Source organism: Apus apus, chromosome 3 (assembly GCF_020740795.1).
Source record: "Apus apus isolate bApuApu2 chromosome 3, bApuApu2.pri.cur, whole genome shotgun sequence".
NCBI classification, from domain to species: Eukaryota; Metazoa; Chordata; class Aves; order Apodiformes; family Apodidae; genus Apus; species Apus apus.
In genome coordinates, this window is record NC_067284.1 from 104350013 (window position 1) to 104369552 (window position 19540).

General features: G+C 52.7%; 1 protein-coding gene across 1 annotated transcript; it reads right to left on the bottom strand.

Annotated features, from left to right (window-relative positions):
• Nucleotides 1-1418: 1418 nt before the first annotated feature.
• Nucleotides 1419-19186, bottom strand: LOC127382907 (L-gulonolactone oxidase-like). The gene is made up of 12 exons (XM_051615058.1): nucleotides 19178-19186; nucleotides 18678-18779; nucleotides 18105-18230; nucleotides 17068-17162; nucleotides 16032-16122; nucleotides 14997-15182; nucleotides 5141-5248; nucleotides 4682-4758; nucleotides 3277-3426; nucleotides 2470-2634; nucleotides 1940-2030; nucleotides 1419-1612 (listed from the first exon to the last, which is right to left on the bottom strand). The coding sequence occupies exons 1-12, from the start codon at nucleotides 19184-19186 to the stop codon at nucleotides 1484-1486; spliced, it is 1329 nt and encodes a 442-aa protein (XP_051471018.1). The 3' UTR covers nucleotides 1419-1483.
• Between the last annotated feature and the right edge of the window lie 354 nt (nucleotides 19187-19540).

Below are 19540 nucleotides of genomic sequence, written 5' to 3' on the forward strand. Positions count from 1 at the left end.
ATTACTGAGGGATAGAAACAGAGCTGATGGTGAAGGCAACTGCAGGACAATACGTTATTCAGCCTCACAGAGTGTGTCAGACACCCATTTAGGGATCAGGCCCAGTCGGCATGGGTTTATGAAAGGCAGGTCCTGCCTGATGAACTCAATCTCTTTTTATAAGCTGATGACCCAACTATTAGACAAGGGAAAGGCTGTGGATATTGTCCATCTGGACCTCCAAAAAGCATTTGACACGGTTCCCCATAGAACTCTCATTAAAAACCTGGCTGCTCATGGCCTGGATGAGCACACGATCTGTTGGATCAAGCACTGGCTGGACGGTCAAGCCCAGAGAGTGGTGGTCAATGGAGTCAAGTCCAGCTGGGGCCAGTCACAAGTGGTGTTCCTCAGGGCTCAGTGTTGGGACCGTTTCTGTTTAACATCTTTATTGATGATCTCGATAAGGACATAGAGTGTGATATCAGTAAGTTTGCAGATGACACCAAGTTAGGTGGGCGTGTTGATCTGCATGAGGATGGGGAGGCTCTACAGAGACTTGGATAGATTGGATCATTGGGCTAATGTCAATGGTCTGGGCTTCAAGAAAGCCAAGTGCCAGGTCCTGCACTTGGGCCACAACAACCCCAGGCAACGCTCCAGGCTTGGGGAAGTGTGGCTGGAAAGTGTCTGGCAGAAAAGGACCTGGGGGTTCTCACTGACAAGCGGCTGAGCATGAGCCAGCAGTGTGCCCAGGTGGCCAAGAAAGCCAATGGCATCCTGGCTTGTGTTAGAAACAGTGTGACCAGCAGAAGCAGAGGGGTGATTGTCTCCCTGTACTCAGCACTGGTGAGGCCACACCTGGAGTATTGTGTCCAGTTCTGGGCACCTCAATTCAAGAGAGACATCGAGGTGCTGGAGCGAGTACAGAGGAGGGCAACAAAGCTGGTGAAGGGCCTAGAGAGTAAATCTTATGAAGAACGCTTGAAGGAGCTGGGAATGTTTAGTTCGAGAAAGAGGAGGCTGAGGGGAGACCTCATCAGTCTCTACAACTACCTGAAAGGTCACTGTAGAGAGAGGTTGGTGCTGGTCTCTTCTCACAGGTAATTAGCGACAGAACAAGAGGGAATGGCTTCAAGCTGCAACAGGGGAGGTTTAGACTGGACATTAGGAAGGATTTTTTCACAGGAAGAGTGGTTAGACACTGGAATAGGCTGCCCAGGGAGGTGGTTGAGTCACCATCCCTGGATGTGTTTAAGGATTGTTTGTATGTGGTGTTGGTGGACATGATTTAAGGGGGAACGTTGTAGAGTAGGGATGATGGTTGGACTTGGTGATTCCAAGGGTCTTTTCCAACCTGAATAGTTCTACGATTCTATGATTCTATGATTTCTAGTTTGTTTGTCACCCTGGCTTGGTTTTGTGAGCTTCCAAGACACTGTCCTGAGAACTGGGGCTGATGGCTGATTTTTCCTTTTTGCCTCCATCCCCCACATTGCCCCCATCAGTAGAACACTTTTTCCAGGTAGGCATTAAGGAACATCCCTGTGGGGTCCAGCTTCTCCCGGACGGAGCAGAATTTGGGGAAAGCTGGATACATCTTCTCAAAGTCCTTCCGGGTGCAGCTATGGGCCTACAGGAGAGAAAATGTCCAGGGGGGGGCTGCTCGTCAGTAAGGAACATGTTGCTGGCCCTAGACCCCCACCTCCACATGCTGTTGGAAGCCCCTGCAGAAGTGATGGAACCACCATCCCTTTATCCACAATGCCTAAGGTGGGTAGCAAACAGGGGAATGCCATCTCCTCGAGGCAACCACTTCCCTCTGGGACCAGCCTGATGTGGGGGCCCTTCTCTGACCCCCACTCCACTGCAAGCCCCCCTCCCATCAGGAGCAATGATGGAGAAGGGGAAGGGGCCTCCCCCTCCACAGACCCTCTCCTCCCAGAGGAGCCATTGGTACCTTTGCCCAGTGTGGTCTCCCACCGTGTTTCTTCATGATGCCCTCATAGGTCAGCCAGTAGTTGAGGCGGGGAACGTTCTTCCCATAGGGCCTGGGAGAGATCAGGCAGGCAGGGCACTAGCAGGAACTGTGGGGGGCTGTGCTTACCCAGGAAACTTCCCCACGAAGGACAACCCCAGGGATCCACCACAGGCTCTTTGACCAGCGCTGGGTGATGGAAACCTTTAGGAACCAGCATGCCACCAAAACTTGGCCAGTGGACCCTCACATGGGCCAACATCCTCAAGAAACAGGGGTGGGGGGTTCTAGGGTGCTCCAAGGCCATCCCATCCCTTCTGGCTTTGTGCCTGCAAGTGTCTGAGTGGGGTGACCTGGCAAAGGTGCAGGACCTCGTTCAACCCAGCTGGGAGCTGGTGTTGGTGTGGTTGAGCTGGGCATTTGCTGCCACCAGGTCTCCAGGCATGGCTTCCACTGCACCAGCACCCTGACCTGGGGAGGAGGAGAGGAGTGGGACTGGGGGCATGACTGACCTGTACATGATGATGTTCATGTAGCAGCTGTCCCTCTGGAAGCAGGGACTCAGCCAGATCTGGTCCCCCCGAGCAAAGCGCACCTCCACGGGGTAGTGAGCCACCAGCTTGGGGTTGTTCTCCAAGGCAGCTTTCAGCTCCAGCAAAGCTTCCTTTGTCTTCTCACTGCCCAAGAGGAGGCCCCAGCTCTGGTTAATGCCAGCACGGGGACAGCCAGCTCTCTTGGGTACTGGGAGAGCAGGTAGAACTGGTCACCAAGGCACTTCCATCATCTTTCAGTGGCCTGGGCTAACTGGGGATGTGCCAGTAGATTGGAAATGGGCAACTGTGATGCCCATCTGCAAGAAGGGCTGGAAGAAGGATCTGGGGAACTTCAGGCCTGTCAGCCTGACCTCAGTACCTGGGATTGTTATGGAGAAGATCATCCTGAGTGCCATCGTGTGGCACATGCGTGGACAATGCAGCGATCAGGCCCAGTCAGCTCAGGTCAAACCTCTCTTTGGGTATGAAGCCCCATACCCATAGCTCCATCCCTGGCCCCACGCTAATTCAGGGAATGGCTTGGCATGTCCCAGCATATCCCACCCATTGCTCACCAAGCCCTAGGACATGGTGTGGTGGGGATTTGGTACCCCAGGATAGAGATGCAGAAGGGACTCCATGCTAAGCTTGCAGGCAGGAATTATGCCTGTAGGTCCCTTTCTCCATAGCTTTGCTCCTGCTCCAGGCAACCTGGGCTGGGGCAGAGCACAGGCAGAAAATGGCACATGGCTGGGAAGGACAGGGAGGATGTGAAGAGTCACTTACATGGGGATGGCCCAGTCTTGAACGTGCTGCTTGAAGCGACACTCATAGTTGAAGATCTTATAGCTGATGGCAATATTCTCCACCCGGGAGCTGAAGAGGAGCCAGAAGAAGAAGCGGTTGATCCAGCACACCAACCTGGGCACAAAAGTGCTGCAGGGGAAAGAGCAAGAAGTGAGATGTGACCCTGGAGCTGCTACCCAGGAATTTGCCAAGGGCAGAGTGTGAGCTGTGATGCCACAAGCCACGGCCTGGGGATGGTGGGCAAGGAGATACCCTCTCAAGGGTCTGTAGTCAAAGCAACAAAGCTGCTGCTTCCCCCACCAGGCACTGGAGCCCATGGGGTTCTGCCCTCCAGTAGCTCATTTGTGCTCACCCCACCTGATCTTGGACCATACACCCTTGCCCTCAGCTCTCTCCTCTTCCTGCAAACTAGAAAGGGGCTGCTTGGACATCAACTTTATTGAGACCTCAGTACCTCCCACTGGGCATCCTGGCACTGGGGGACTGAAAACTACTGGGCACAGGGTGGAGTGGCAGGGTGGACACCTTGACGGAGTCCTAAGTGGCCACAGTCCTTCTTACCCCTCTTCAAGGAGTCCAGGAGGGCTCTCCTGTGCCACCAGGGTCCTGCTTCCCAGCCCAACCTCCCAGGATCACAGAATCACAGAATGGTTTGGGTTGGAAAAGACCATTAAATATCACCAATCCAACCCCCCTACAGTGAGCAGGGACATCTTCAGCTAGATCAGGTTGCTCACAGACCTGTCTAACCTGATGCTGAATGATTCCAGGGATGGGCCATCTTCCACCTGTAGCCCCTCCAGGTCCTGGAAGGTGCTCTAAGGTCTCCCTGGAGCCTTCTCTTCTCCAGGCTGAACAACCCTGGCTCTCTCAGCCTGTCTCCAGAGCAGAGCTGATCCAGCTCTCACACCATCTCTGCGGCCTCCTCTGGACTCACTTCAACAGCTCCATATCTTTCTTGTGTTGGGGACCCCAGCACTGGACCCAGCCCTGCAGGGGGCTCTTACCAGAGCAGAACAAACTGCTGGGCCTCCACAACCTGGTTGGGTCTCCTCTCTCCACACAGACATGCTCGCAGCAAACCCCATCCTCCAAAATGCTCCTTCGCAGCTGCAAACCCTCTGTGCACACGAGAGGGCAGTGCAGCCCCAGGCAACAACCCCAGCCCAATCCCACTCCTGCTCAAGAGACTGATTGCTTGGAGACCAAGCATCTCCTGCTACCCCAGGGATGGACACTGGAGTCCTCCCTTGCCGTTTTCACTGGGACTCCCATCAAAGCAGCACCAGTTTCAATACAGAGATGCAGAAAACAGATGTGGATGAGGCCAGCCCTGGACAAACCTCCCTGACCCCCACTCCCTCTGTCCAGAACATGTTCCTACCTGATCCAGAGCAGAAACTCCAGCAAATAATAGCCAACTGCATAATCCCACAGCCAGCTGGCAGAGGATGAGGAGGGCTGCAAAGCCAAGCAAAGGAAGATGATGGTCGTCAGGAAATAGCAAGGTTGGCAGCCAATGGGCATGAAGGGTTCTGGACCAGGACCAAGCTGAGAGCAGGGGTTTGGAGAAGGGGACACTCAGGACTCCCAAAATCTCTCTCCTGTGATGAAACAGGGCCAAATCCAGTCCCAGGAAGAGACCAAGCTTTGTCATGAGGATGCTGAGAGCTTGGACAGCCCCAGCTGCTTCTCCAGATGGTGTAGCATGAGCAGAGTGCAGCCCAATTCCAAAATTCACCATCAGCTACCCCAGCAGCCCTTGCACTTCAAGCCCAACTTAAAACAACAGTTACGAGAGGGCACCCAGCCCTATGCAGATGTGGAGCTTGGTGGGACCTGCCTTGTTGGTGGGATCCTGGTAGATCACACTGACGTTCTCGCTGTGAGGAAACCACAGGAATCGGAAGTACTGGGATCTCTTCAGGTGGTCATCCAGGTGATCGAGGACCTGCAACAAGCAGAGAAATGCAGGCTGCTCAGAGACTGTCTCTATGGAGCAGGGATCCTAGGCACTGGGCTTGGAGGAACCTCAGAGGCCTCTCAGGAATGCCAGGGAGAGCCCAAGGAGTCTGTCTGCAGCTGTAGAATAATGGAATCCCAGACTGGTTTGGGTTGGAAGGGATCTTAAAGATCATTAAGTTCCAACACCCTGCCATAGGCAGGGACACCTCCCACCAGACCAGCTTGCTCCAAGCTCCATCCAGACCTTGGATCATCTCCATGGCCTCCTCTGGACTCACTCCAACAGCTCCATGCCCTTCTTATGTTGAGGACCCCAGAGCTGGCCCAGCACTGCAGGGGGGTCTCACCAGAACAGACCACAGGTGGAAAATCCCTTCCCTTGAGACAAGTCTTGGTGAGCCTTGGACTGGAGGGATACAGCACAGCCAAGCACCAAGGGTCTAAGAGAGACCATGGACCTGACATCTGGGGAAGGGAAGCATGCATGCCCATAATCTCCTCTTCCTTGGCCATGGCAGAGCCCACTGTCCTGCAGATGTTGCTGGGACCACATCTGGCACACATCCAAGGTCAGGACCCATGTCCTCCTGCAGTCACACCTCTGCAGCCCCCAAATTGCTCCATCAGGCATTCCCAAGCATGAGGTAGCCCAGGCAGGGCTGGAGGGGCCCCCTCCAGCCATCAGCTGTACAGCAGGGCATGCTGAGGGGTTCTGAAATCCACCTCCTGGTCCAGCAGCAGGGATGCCTCTCCAGCTTTCACACCCTAGCAGCACAACCTTCTGTGGCTTTGGAGACCTGAGGAAATGGGGGATAGAGCTGGGATGCAAAGGAGGATGGAGCTGGGATGAAATGAAGGATGGAGTCAGGATGCATTACATGGCCGTGTCCCAGAGATGTTCCCCGCTTCAAAGGCGGAATTGCCAAATTATTCATAAAGACACAAAAAAGAGCTTTAAGAAAGGCAGCTCCCTCAGATGAGCTGTCTGCCAGCAGCCAAGGACAGCAAGGCACGGGGAATCTAAGCAGGCAGGGGACAGGCAGGACAATGTAGTCAGGACAATGATGCTCAAGGAGGTGACCACAGCTCCAGGACACACACAGTTTGATCCCAGAGCCACCAGGGTCCCATCCCAGGGCTGCCTGGAGGAAATGCTGCTGACTGACACAGCAGCACCTGCAGAAATGAAAAGACCCTTCAGCCCTCATCCTTTCTTCCTTGCCTGGATGTGCAAGGGTGGAGGAACCCTCTGCTCACCCCTGCATGGTGCTATCTCAGCTGGGCTAGCACCTCTCCTTACAAAGAGCCTCTCCAACCACCCCCCTCCAAAGATCTCCCATTGTTCTGGTTTGGTTTGGTGGGTTTTTTGGCAGCGGGGGAAGGGCCACAGGAGTGGCTCCAGTAAGAAGCTGAGAAGCTCCCCCTGCTCCAAACCCAGCCAAGGAGCCATTAGAGGGAAAACAGATGCCCCTCAGTGATTAACACAGAAAAGAACTGATATAACACCTGAGCAGAGAGGCACTTGGGAGAGAAGAGCTGTGCTGGAGGAGAGCGGTGCTGGTGGTTGGTGAGGAAGAAGGGGAGGAAGGTGCCCAAGCAGAAGTTTCCCTGCAACCCATGGCGAGATGGCAGCTGTCCCCCTGCACTCATGGGGGAACATGGTGGAACATTCCCTGAAGGCACCAGGAGGGGTGAACTTGGCCATGGGACTTGGATGTTGTGGCCAGAGGATTTGCTGCCTGTGGACTCTGCACAGCTTTGGAAGACATTGGCGCCAGGGGAGGTGTCTGTTCCCGAAGGAGCCCTTGACTCTGTGGGAAGCCCAGGCTGGAGCAGCTCTGGACCTCATGGGAAGGACTCAGGGAGCTGAGGTTTGCGGAAGACTCTCTCCCATGGGAGGGACCCTGCGGGGAAGCAGGGAAGGACTGTAAGGAATCCTTCTTCCTGAGGAGGAAGGAGCAGCAGGACCCACCAGCCTGTGAACTGACTCTAAACCCCATCCCCCTGTGCTGCTGGAGGGAAGGAGGGAGAGAAACCAGGAACAAAGTGATTTGGGCCCGGGAAGAAGGGAGTGGTGGGGTAACATAAGCAAGCCTTGCTCTGTGTGTGTCTGTGTCCTGTGTGTGTTTGATTAGTGTGAAATTAAATTACTATTTTTTCCCCAAGTTGAGTCTGTTTTGCCCGGGACCTTAATCGGTGAAGAACCCTCCTTGTCCTTTGTCCTCGTGGGGACTTTAGCTGTGAAGCTGCTCCTTTCTGGCTGGATTTTTTGTCTTAATGAGCTATTAATCACCAGGCTGGGCTGCTTTAGCAGCAAGCACCGAGCTGTGACCCTGCCATAAGCTGAGGGTCTTTGTAGGGTCACATGGCCATAAGGCCCTAATTCCTGTTAAAGCAGGAAGGATGGGAAGACAAACAGTGTATTCCTTTAACTGGTGAGAATTAATGCTAATGCTGTTGCCTGCAGGTCCTCAGCTGCAGCTCCCAGAAAGCACCAAAATGATGGAATCCCAGACTGGTTTGGGTTGGAAGGGACCTTAAAGACCATTTAGTTCCAACCCCCTGCCGTGGGCAGGGACACCTCCCCCTAGACCAGCTTGTTCCAAGCCCCATCCAACCTAGCCTTCAGCACTCTTTGGACTCACTCCAAGAGTCCAGGTCCGTATGTTGGGGACCACAGCACTGCAGGGGGAGGTCTCTCCAAGATGTTCCCAAAACAGTTTATTTTCCAGCCAGAGAAGTTCTTATCTTAGAAACAGTTGCTGACTGTGCAAGTAGAAGCAGAGCAAAAGCTACAACCCCACATTTTCATCAGCTTGGTTTGGGGACAAAAGCATTGAGTCGCTAAAACAGGCAGGGAAGAGCAGATGAAGCCTTCTCAAGGTGATCCTGCCAAACTCTGTTTGTCTTCCAGCCGCTGCGTTGGAGCGCGGAAGCGAATTGCCGGCGGGGGCGACCTTTTCAATGTGTGCTTTTGATCCTCGTGATAGGAGAAGATCCTTCTGAAGAAAAGAAGCCTGCGACTTTGTAGGATAATTACAGCGCAGCAGGCGGGAGCTGAAGGCAGCAGCTTCAGGAGTCCTTGGGGACGTTGTCTGCTGGCAGAGCACCAGAGTCAGAGACAGATGTCCAGGCGGTGGAAATCTTGTCGCTGTAACGTGGCCCACGCATGCAATGGAGATGACCCCGGAGCATACAGAGCCCTGAGGGATTTTGCTTATCTTTGCTTCACTCCCAGAAGTCCAGAACTAATCCCTTTCCTTCACAAGGGTTGGCTCGAAAGAAGCTGATGGCTTTCTTGCTTGCAAACTCCCTCAAGATCTCGCTGAGCTAAGGGTCAGACCCCCCGCCTGCTGACATGCAGGTTTGGTTGCTCCAGCGATCCTCAGGAAAGGACAAGGATAGGACAGATGTGGCCAAGATGCTGTGGAAGATGAAGCACCAGAAGTCACTAGCACATGTCCCTTAGGTCTACCAGAGCAATGAAGCAGAGTTAGGGAGCATGGAGAGATTGTATTTTGGAAGATGAGATGGATGGTCAGCTTCCCTTTTGTCTTCTTGCTGCCCATGCCAGGCAAGGTCCCACCACATCACAGGATGATGTCTGAGCACCACTTGGAAGAGTCACTTCCAGACACTGAGGCCAAAAGCAACTTTTCTGGCTAAAAGGGACAAAGTCATGTCCAGCAATGAAGAAAGGGTTGAGGTGCTGGGTGGTCTTGGATGAGTTCATAGAATCATAGAATGTCAGGTTGGAAGGGACCTCAAGGACCATCTGGCTCAACCTTTGTAAGCAGGAACACATTTTACATGAGATGGCCCAGTGCCTTGCCAAGCTGAATGTTAAAAGTGTCCTGTGTTAAGGAATCCATCACTTCCCTGGGGAGATTATCCCACTGTCCAACTGTTCTCATAGTGAAAAATTTTATTCTGGAGTCCAACTGGGATCTCCCAAGGTGTAACTTGCACTCATTATCCCTTATCTTTTCCATGTGACTCCTTGTAAAAAGGGAGTCTTCATCTACTTGTTAGCCACCCTTTAAGTACTGGAAGGTGGCAATAAGGTGTCCTCTAGGCCTCCTTTTATAGAACACTTAGGTTTTCCTGAAAAATCTGACTCTCCTTTCTCCCTTTCATGTTCTCCACCAAATTCTTCAGCATAAAAATAGCTAAATTGGGCTTGAGGTATCCATCCCAGGTGTCTAGGACATCCCCCAAAGGGTTGGAGTTCAAGTTAGGGTTAGGAAGTTGCAGGCTCCAACCAAAGGAAGCATTTCTTCACCCAGCAGGTGACTAATCTGTGCAAGTCTGCTGGTGGTTAGAAGTTTGCGTGGGTTCAGAACTTCCTGATGAGAAACTCATTGCCTCATCACCCATTGCTTCATGACATATTATGGGGACAAACTTTTAAGCATAGGGACAGCTTTTTCAGCAGGGCCTGTAGTGATAGGACAAAGGGTGAAGGTCCTAAACTGAAAGAGGGGAGATTTAGACCAGATAGAAGGAAGAAGTTTTTTATTAAGAAGCTGGCTGATGTTGCCCAGAGAGTTGGTAGATTAGCCATCCCTGGAAAATTCCAGGTCAGGTTGGAAAGGGCTGTGAGCAACCTGATCTAGTTGAAGATGTCCTTTCTCACTGCAGGGGAGTTGGACTAGATGACCTTGAAATGTCCCTTCCCAGCCAAACCAGTCTGTGATTGTGTATCTGACAACCCCCTCCAACTCAGAAAGCCCCAAAGCTGCCAAATCAGGCGAAGAAGCATCATATCCAGGCCTGACCCATCCTCATCCTCACCAGCCTCCCAGCAGGTTTGGAGGAAGGGGAGGCTGACTCCATCCCTGCCACCACCCAGGGATGCTCTGCAGGTCTCTCTGGTGACCTCGGCTTCACAACAAACCCTCCCAGTCCCACGCCTTGTTCTTGGTCACCATCAGCAGCCAGAGCAGCTGAGTTTATCCCAGCGATAGAGATAATCACGAGGCCAGGAAAGAAAGCATCCAGATCTTACATAAGCACAAACCCAAGCCTGGCTCCTCTGACACATATATTATTTGCAACGTCTTAGATAACTCATGCTTAAATATTTCAAGCAACCTGCTCCCTTGCCATTATTCTCTTCCGCTTGGCTGGGCCACTCAACATGAAAGCCAGAGATCTGGAAGCAGGCAAGGGAGCAGCGATGACTGAGGATTGATAATGGCATTAATATTTATAGAGCTTGTTCCTGTTTTCACCCTCCTAACAGCCTCGAGGGATGGGAAAAAAAGACGGGTTGATCCATGCAGGGGGCACAGCCCGGGCAGATGATCCTGAGCAGGGTAAAGCTCAGCCTGGGGAACCTGCCCTACTCAGGATAACAGGTCATCCTGCACGTGAGCTTAAGTTTCCCAGCTAAAAGGCAGATTAGGAGGTGTAAAACAACCCTCAGGATGGGAGGGGCTGAAGGGGTCAGAGGATGCAGTGAGGGTTCAAGCAGACTGGGGAAGGAGCAAGCCATAAGAAGGTGGCTGGCTGCTACCACACTGAAACATTTAAATGCATTTAAAATGCATTAATGCATTAAAATTCAACAAGGCCAAGTGCAAGGTGCTGCACATGGGTTGGGGCAATCCCAAGCACAAACCCAGGCTGGGTGGAGAATGGATTTGGGGATGATGGGTGATGAGAAGCTCAAGATGAGTTGAGACCTTAGAGCACCTTGCAGTACCTGAACAGGCTACAGGAAAGCAGAATTTCAAGCTGCAAGAGGGGAGATTGAGATGAAACCTGAGGAAGAAATTCTTTGCTGTGAGGGTGGTGAGACACTGGCCCAGGTTGCCCAGAGCAGCTGTGGCTGCCCCATCCCTGGCAGCGTTGAAGGCCAGGTTGGATGGGGCTTGGAGCAACCTGGTCTAGTGGGAGGTGTCCCTGCCCACAGCAGGGGGTTGGAACTAGATTATTTTTAAGGTCCCTTCCCACCCAAACCAATCTGGTCTATCATGGACCTCTCTGTCCACCTCCCCAGTCAGTCCAGCTGCCCATAGGACTGCACAAGGGCAGCTGAGCTGCTTTGGATCAGGGCTTAGGAAGAAGCTACTGCAAAAGTGTGTTAAACTCACATTTGTGGCGGTGTTCGAGCCACCCCAATGGGGCACTGAATAATTCAGTCCTTAAAAAATTAAGGGCAGCTTTTCTCAGAGCTTTACTGGTGCTGCAGCTTGGATCAATCCTACAACAAACTTTGCTGCTTTTGTCCAAGTACTATTTATTTTTCATGAGCCAGACTTAACGAAGGCTTGTGCCATCATTAGTCATCTCTGGAACTGGACCTGTGAGACCCAAATGAGACAATGGATGAGGCTGCTGAAGATGCACCAGCAAGGATGTCAGACCACAGGAGGACAAAGACAATCAGTGGTTGAACCAGATCCAAGATCCTGGAGACGTTCCTTTCCACTACCACTATTTTCTGATGGACTTCATGCCTCAGTTTCTCCATCCAGAAATCCAACTTTTTCCAGTGAACACAAGTCCACACAGACCAGCAGGTCTTTCACCTTGTAGGTGGCCCCTTCTCTGTAGGCTGTAGGCTGTAGCCTGTGCAATGCTGCAGTCTCCAGCAACTATCTGGTGCCAGAGACCTGGGACAATGATTGCTGTGCTCAAGGCAGTAAGTCACGTCCTGATACGGTGGCTGTGCCAGGCTGTCCCAGCCATGGAGGGACTGAACATGAGATGGAACAGCTCGCTCCATCCAACTTCCCACCACCATGAGGGTGAAAGGACCCCAAGGAAACACATCCAGCAATTAAAAGGAGTTTATATAATGGCAGAGAGAGGGAAAGGTGGTGTTGATGTGTCCCCAGGAGAAATAATTCCTTCTAATCACTCTAGAAATGCCTACAGGGCCTTCAAAATGCTTTCTGAGGGAACTGGATCATACTCAACCTTGGCCACAGAGCCATGCAGGGACCCAAGCTCATAAAGCCCAGGAGATTAACTGCCTCAAAATTGACATTTCATGAGTGAAATCAACCTGGTTTCTGCCAGGGAGGGAAAGCTCAGATGAAGGAAACCACTCTCCAGCATTAAGCAGCTCTATACCAGCATCCCAGGACACCGTCCCCAGTGCCTCAGCCCTATACTGAGCAGGGACCTAAACTTCTCATGCTCTCCATGGCCAAACAAGTGCCCTTTCATAGGGTACATGCAAGATGTGGTCTTCATGAGGGACATGGCTGTGAAGAGGGGACAACAGGGAGAGGACAGATAATAGGACAACAGAACTTGCTGAGGAAACAGTGTGTGAAGCCTTCAGAGCTGTGCAAGAACCTGATCCTTGAAACAACAGGTCAGAAACCCTCCTTAGAAAGCTACCTCCCTTGGGGATGTCCCAGAAGTGCCCTACACCTCACTCTGGGTGACTGGGACCTTTGGCAAGACACAGATGGTCAAGTCCAGTAGCAACATGATGATTGGTTTAAAGGGAGTTTTTTATCACATGACTCAGTTGCTGCTCTGGGGTTGGGTCCTGATAAGTCTGGCCCTTGAAACATGTAACCCATCACACTCCTTCTCCCCAGCATGGTTTGTCCTGAGATAAGCTTGGAAAAACAAAGAAGAGTTAAACCCAACTTTCCCTGGGAGATACAGAGACCAAACAATAACCTGGGCTCACACAGAAGGAAGGACCAAGTTATTATCAAGAGCACAAGATGCTCATGAACTATTTTGATTGGCTCCTCTGTCACTGGGAAAGGCAAAGCTCTCCATTAGCCAAGCAGCAGGGCACAGCAAGATGGGAGATGGCCCTTCCTCAGTCAGCACAGTCTTCTCCCTCTCCTTCCTTAATCCAGGCAGCTCATCATCTCATCCAACCAGCCCAGGATTTCCAACAAGGACAGTTTTCTCCAGCTAGAACATTAAATCTGCATTAGGCTTAGTCATGTGTGCCTGGAGTTACCAGATCTCCACTGACCCACCAGCATCTGTGAACACCAGGTTAAACTTGGCTAATCCATGTCCTGGAAACAGTTCCCACAGCCAGAACCAAGTGCTGATGCCTTCAGGCTCCTTCCTTCAGCACCTCTGTTTTGACTGTGCTGGAGCCTCTGTGCTCAGCCCCACGCAGCCCAGGGAACACGAAGCTTAAGGCTCTGGGCAAACCTCCATCCCAGCTCCAGAGGGACACGCCAGCACTGCACAGCCCAGGCAGGTGTCCAAGCCTGACGCAGCTTTCACCACTGTGGTTGCTCTTCCCCTTCTTCATCCCTGCCTGCTGCAAGGCTCAGGGGGAACAGTCCAGAGCTGGAGGGTGTCCCATTTCTGTCACATCCAGGCTGAGTCAGGCAGGGGACAACTAATGTGGAGACGTAAGGATAATGCTGCAGAGAGGCCAGGACATGGGGACACTGACATGGATCTCGTCGTCCAGTTTTCTTTCCCTAAAGAGGGCACTGGCTGTCACAGAATTATGGAATTGTTTTGGTTGAAAAAGACCTACACTGCCAAGGCCACCACTAAACCATGTCCCTCAGCACCACATCTGCACGGCTTTGAAATCCCTCCAGGGATGGGGACTCCACCACTGCCCTGGGCAGCCTGGGCCAGGGCCTGACAACCCTTGCCAGGAAGAAATTGTTCCAAGTGTCCAATCTAAACCTCCCCTGGCACAACTTGAGGCTGTTTCCTCTTGTCCTGTTGCTTGTTCCTTGGGAGAAGAGACTGACCCCCCTGGCTCCAACCCCTTTCAGGGAGTTGTAGAATGAGAAGGTCTCCCCTCAGCCTCCTTTTCTCCAGGCTGAACACCCCCAGTTCCCTCAGCTGCTCCTCATCAGACTTGTGCTCCAGACCCTTCTCCAGCTCCACTGCTCTTCTCTGGACACGCTCCAGCCCCTCAATGTCCTTCTTGTTCTGAGGGACTCAAAATGGATGCAGGGATTCAAGATGCAGCCTCACCAGTGCCCAGCACAGCCCCAGATCTGAATCAGAAGTGAAATCAAGAAGAGCAGAAGTCTTTTCACACTCTTCTCTCCTGCTTTGGTCCCACCAGTGGCACACAGGTCCTGCTGGCCAGCCTGGAAGTCTCTCCTGAGCAGCAGTCCTCTGCTTCCCTGGATCTCAGGGTTGCATCATACCCCATGCCAATGCATCCTCTCCCAGCTGGGATCATGCCCAGGGACCAAGCAACTCCCACACCAGCCTCCCACAGCACGGTGGTCCCACCTCCCCTGCCAGGACCCAGAGGGCAACTCTGAAGGACAGAGCCATGGCCCAGCTCTAGGTCACTGTCCACAGCCCAAGGTGAGCACAGAGTCTTTAGTAGGTTCCTGAGGACACTGGAAGCCACCAGCCTTCTCCTACAAACCCTGCTTTACTCCTGAACAACAGCTGCACTATGTGATGCAGGTCTTGCTGCAGATCCTGAGCACCCACCTGCCCTATGTGGTGCAGAGGTAGCCCTCACAGGTGCCTCTCCTCCCCACCCCACTATCTGCACCTCTCTGGTCCCAGAAGATACGTTCCCACCCATGGGAAGTTAAAGTGGCATTTGCTAAGAAACTTGGCTTTTCCTTCCTCCTCCTGGAGATGTCTCCAGCTTAAAGGACACCATGAAGCACACCATAGAGATGCACAAGGAGTAAAACTACACAACCTTTGGAATTCTACTGGAACATAACCACTTCTCGAGTCTCCCTTTGACCACATCACCTCGCCAAGAACTTTGCTTATCCCCAGGGAAGCTCTGAAAGTACCTCAGTGAGGGTGGAGGGGAAGGTGACCTCGTGCAGGTGGAACTGGGGCACGCACTGGAAGGTGACTGTCACCACAACACCCAGGCAGCCAAGGTGCAGGCGGGCAGCCTGGAAGATGTCTGGGTTGATGGACTCTGAGCACTCCAGGATGTCCCCCGAGGCTGTCAACAGTGTCAGTGCTGTGACCTGCCGAGAGGGAAGCAAACCATCAGTGTGTCCCATCTCCCTGCCAAGGCCCTGCATCCACCCCTAACCTTAGAGCTCCCAGTCCACAACCAGCACCACAGGGTGTGTTCTGCTGAGCGTGGCTCCACCAGCCCCTCTCCTGCCACCCCTGGCGCAGTGACATGAAAGGATCTTTCTCTCTCTGGGGATCTTAGGAGAAGCCATCAATAAAGAAGTAAAACTTCCCCCAGATCACTTCTTCAGAACCACCAGTGGAATCACCATGCAGGATTTGATCTTGGCGTGGAGGGTTTTCCTAACTGTCTAGTTGAAAATAGACCTGGACCTTGGTTTTTGGGGGCTTCAGTACAAGAACTTCTTTCCCATTGGTGCAGAGCTTAGTCATGGGATTGCAAGACCATAAAGCACGTGGACAGCAGAGTTTTGTTTGGTAGATGAGGAGGTCTTAAGGAAGAAGCTGTTTACACTGAGGGTAGCGAGACACTGGCCCCAGTTGCCCAGAAAGGTAGAAGCCCCATCCCTAGAAACATTCCAGGTCAGGCTGGATGGGCTCTGAGCAACCTGATCTAGTTAAAGATGTAAGGACTCATGGACTAGATGACCTTTAAATGTCCCTTCCCACCCAAACCATTCTGTGATTTGATGATTTCATGATTCCCACGGTACATGGGGTCTTGGGAGTCTCTCATAGCAGCTCCATTCTAGTGGGACAGGACCCTTCCTGCTTGCTGAGTACAGTGTGCTCCTTCCTTAGTCCTGAGCTGGGCACACAGACCCAGACAAGGTGATGGGACATCTCCCCTGAAGCCCTCAAGATGCTGATGGACTTGCTCCCGACTCGTGTCTCACCTGGGTGGGAAGGATTCCATGCTTGATCCCAGTGTTGTGTGTCCCCGTCCCGATCACACCGGCTGCTGCCACCTCAGACACAGCTCCTAAGCTGGGGGCAGACAAAGGGGCTGGTGAGGACATGAGCATGTGGGACATGGCATGGGGCACAGCCCACTGTGCCAGGCATAACACTGTGTACAGACGCCATGTGAGGGTCCTGAGGCCCCCAGGACTTCCCCTGTGCCCCAACAAGAAGGTTTTCCTCCCTTCAGGGTACCCTGCAGCAACGGGTGGGTTTGTTGGCCGTGTGTGCACATTTCCATGGAACATATCTATCAGGATGGCCATGGGGGGAAGAGACAGCTGGTGAGCACAGGTCACCATGCTCAACTCAGCTGTGTCCCATCTCACAAACCACCATCTCTCCCCATCAGTCTGGAGGGGCTTACTGGGCTGGAGACCTCCTTCCCATATGGAATCTGAGGAAGGGGTGAGGAACCTGAGTTTACCCCAGAAACATCACTGCAGAGCAGGGCTGGAAGCAGCATATTAAGGTCTGCAGAACAAGGTCCATCCCTGCAACCATGGCCAAGGTGGGCACAAGGGGATGGTAAAAGATTACAGCAAACAGCAGGATGTTCCTGCCATTTCCCCCAAAGACTCCTCCAGCTTCCAAGAGCTGGGGCACAAGGACCTCCTCAACCAAGCATGGTTTCTATGTCCACTGAGACCATCAGTGGATATCTCCTCCATGAAAAGAGCCCTGCTCACTACATACACACTGTTGGCCATCTGATCGGGGGGGGCTTATTTCTCTGAACCCTCAGCCCAGCTGGGACCAGGGCTCTGACAAACTGATCACTTGTGTTGACTGAGGAACACAGATATTGAATAATTAAAGAGCAATTTCTTCCTCAGATCAGCAAATGAAAGACCTTAAGTGTGAGAAATGACTCAATGGTTTGGGTTGGAAGGGACCTTAAAAATAATCTAGTCCCAACCTCCTTGCTATGGGCAGGGACTCCAGGTTGCTCCAAGCAACACGTCCACTCACTTGGCCAGGGCCAGCCCATGTTTGCTCAGCTCTATGTTCAGATCCGAGAGGAAAATCCCACCTTCCACCGTCACCTGCTGCTTCTCCTTGTCCACCTGTAAAGGATGGGATGCAAGGTGAGAGGGGAAGGCCACACAGTTTGGAGGAGAAACACCTCGTGGAAAACACCTCTGCTCTTACCAAGGCAGTTCATAATGTCGATATGGGAGAGCCACCTACCTGGAGGGCCTTGCTCCATCCTGAGCTGCCACCTCTGAGACCTTCACCCAACCCAAACCTTGTCCAACCCAAAGGATGTCTCCAGTTCCTGCCCCCAGACCAGACCCCACTCCCCTCTGCTCTGCACAGTCTCGGGGGTAGGTGACCTCTCCCATAACTCCTTCCAGTTGGTCAGTGCAAGGGAGAAGACAACCCCCAGCAAACCTCTAACTTCAGCAAACCTCTCTGCTCTGCCCTCCTGCCTTGCTCAGTCAGCTCCTGGTGGAAGGACCATTCATCCCACTTTTGACAAACAGAGCTGTTGGGGAAGGAACCATTCCTAATTAACTGTTGCTATTAATTACCAGGAAGAGCTGTTTCCTTCCCAGGGTCATCAGCCGGAGTGATCTCCCATGGGGACATTTCCCAGCTGATGAAGGAACAAACCAGGGACCATTAACACCCAGTCAGGCTGTGTAAGCTCACGTTAGGCAAGTGGTGAGAGATGGTTCTGCCAGGTACCTCCTCCCCATCCAGCAGATGCTGCTGTGATGAGGACAATCTGCAAAGGGTAAGCCCTCACTGAGATATCACTTGGTTGCAATTTTATAGCTTCTCCAAACACTTCCAATGTGCAAGGGATGGTTTCCCACCAGGAAAATGCCCATTTCCTAGTCCTGCACCAGCATTTCAGGGTCTGGTTTGGGAAAACTCCTGGCTGTGAGGAGAGGAAACCTCTCCATCCTTTCACCATTGTTGGTTTCCATGCCCTTAGAGGCCACACAGAGGTCTCACCACGTCTCAGCACCACTAGATCACCTCCAAGAAGCCAGTCTCACCTTGAGAACCCTGTTCATCTTCCCCATTTGGATCATGAAGTCATCCGTGCAGGCAATGTCGGAAGGAGAGTGGCCACCCCCAACCACCTTCACCCTCTTGTGCCGCTGCCTGGCCATATCCAGGATCTGCAGAGACAGCAGGCAGCCCTGAGACACCTCCTAAGACAGCCCTTGGGATGGATCACCCTCAGGGGCTGGACTAGATGACCTCTAAAGGTTCCTCCCAACCCAAACCATTCTATGATTACATGATCCCAAAAGAGGCAATGGACAACTGAGACACCCAAGGGTAACAGAGGTATCTCTGGGATGACAAAAGTGATGGAGGACTCCCATCCCTCAGCTGGGACAGCCAGGACAACCCATAAAGTTGCCAGATGCTGATGCTCAAGGAACAGAGTCCAGCTGGGGCCAGGCGTGTCTGTTTTCTGCATCTTCTAGATGACTGAAGCATCTCAGTTCAGTAGAATGGGCCATCTCCTGGGGCTGAGGGAAGGACTCATGCTGTAACCACCTGTCACCTCTCTGAATGAACATGATGGAGCATCACAGCCCTGGGAGCACCCCCCTTACCTCCCGGATCTCCTCCACTGAGGTGGGCTGGAAGTACAGCTCTGGAGAGGAGCCATAGGTCTTGGCCCAGTTCTGGAACTTGACTCCTCCTTGGCCATGAACCTAGACCAAAAACAACAGCTAAACCAGAAGAAAGCAAGTGCCTCCTCCTCTGCTCTTGTCACAGTCCATTCTTCATCTGCCAAGATCACTGTGCCAGAGGCAGGTTTCCAAAAGGATTCATTATTTATGGACATCTCAACCCTTTGAATCCCTAGAGCAGAGACGTCTCCATGTGAGCACGTCAGTGGGGAGAAGTGGGAGGATGCCCTGGTGTGTTTGAGAGATCTGCCTTGAGTGCAGCCCGTCCCTTCCTCCTACAGCATGATGGTGTGTGTTGTGAGCCTGTTTGCATGGTCTCTTCTGCTCTGGTCTCCCCTCAGACCTGGTCCTGCCACCCATACCTACCTCCTGGCATCATGTCTCCCTGCCCCCAAATGGCCCCACCATGAGGGGCTGACTCGGACCATGTTGGGACCTCCCTCCAACATCAACCATCTACCCTGATACACTGTCCCCAGGCCTGGAATGAGGGCACAGCCAAAAGACCCATCCCCATCCATCTCCAGGCAGGAGTCAACTCAAGGCAGGACATTCCCAAGGTGGTTTGGATGGGTCCTGGCTGAGGGGGACAGTTTGTCCCTGGCCATTGCCAGCCCAGCTGGGGTTTACACAAGGAAGGACCTGGCATGAGGTTGGGCACCAAGCCCCAGAGACGATGGTGAATCCCTCTGCACCAAGCAGGACTGGACCAAACGTGCTGCTGCACCAGAACAAGTCCCACCTTGGCTGCAAGAGAGGATTTATTCCCTTGTCATCTCCTG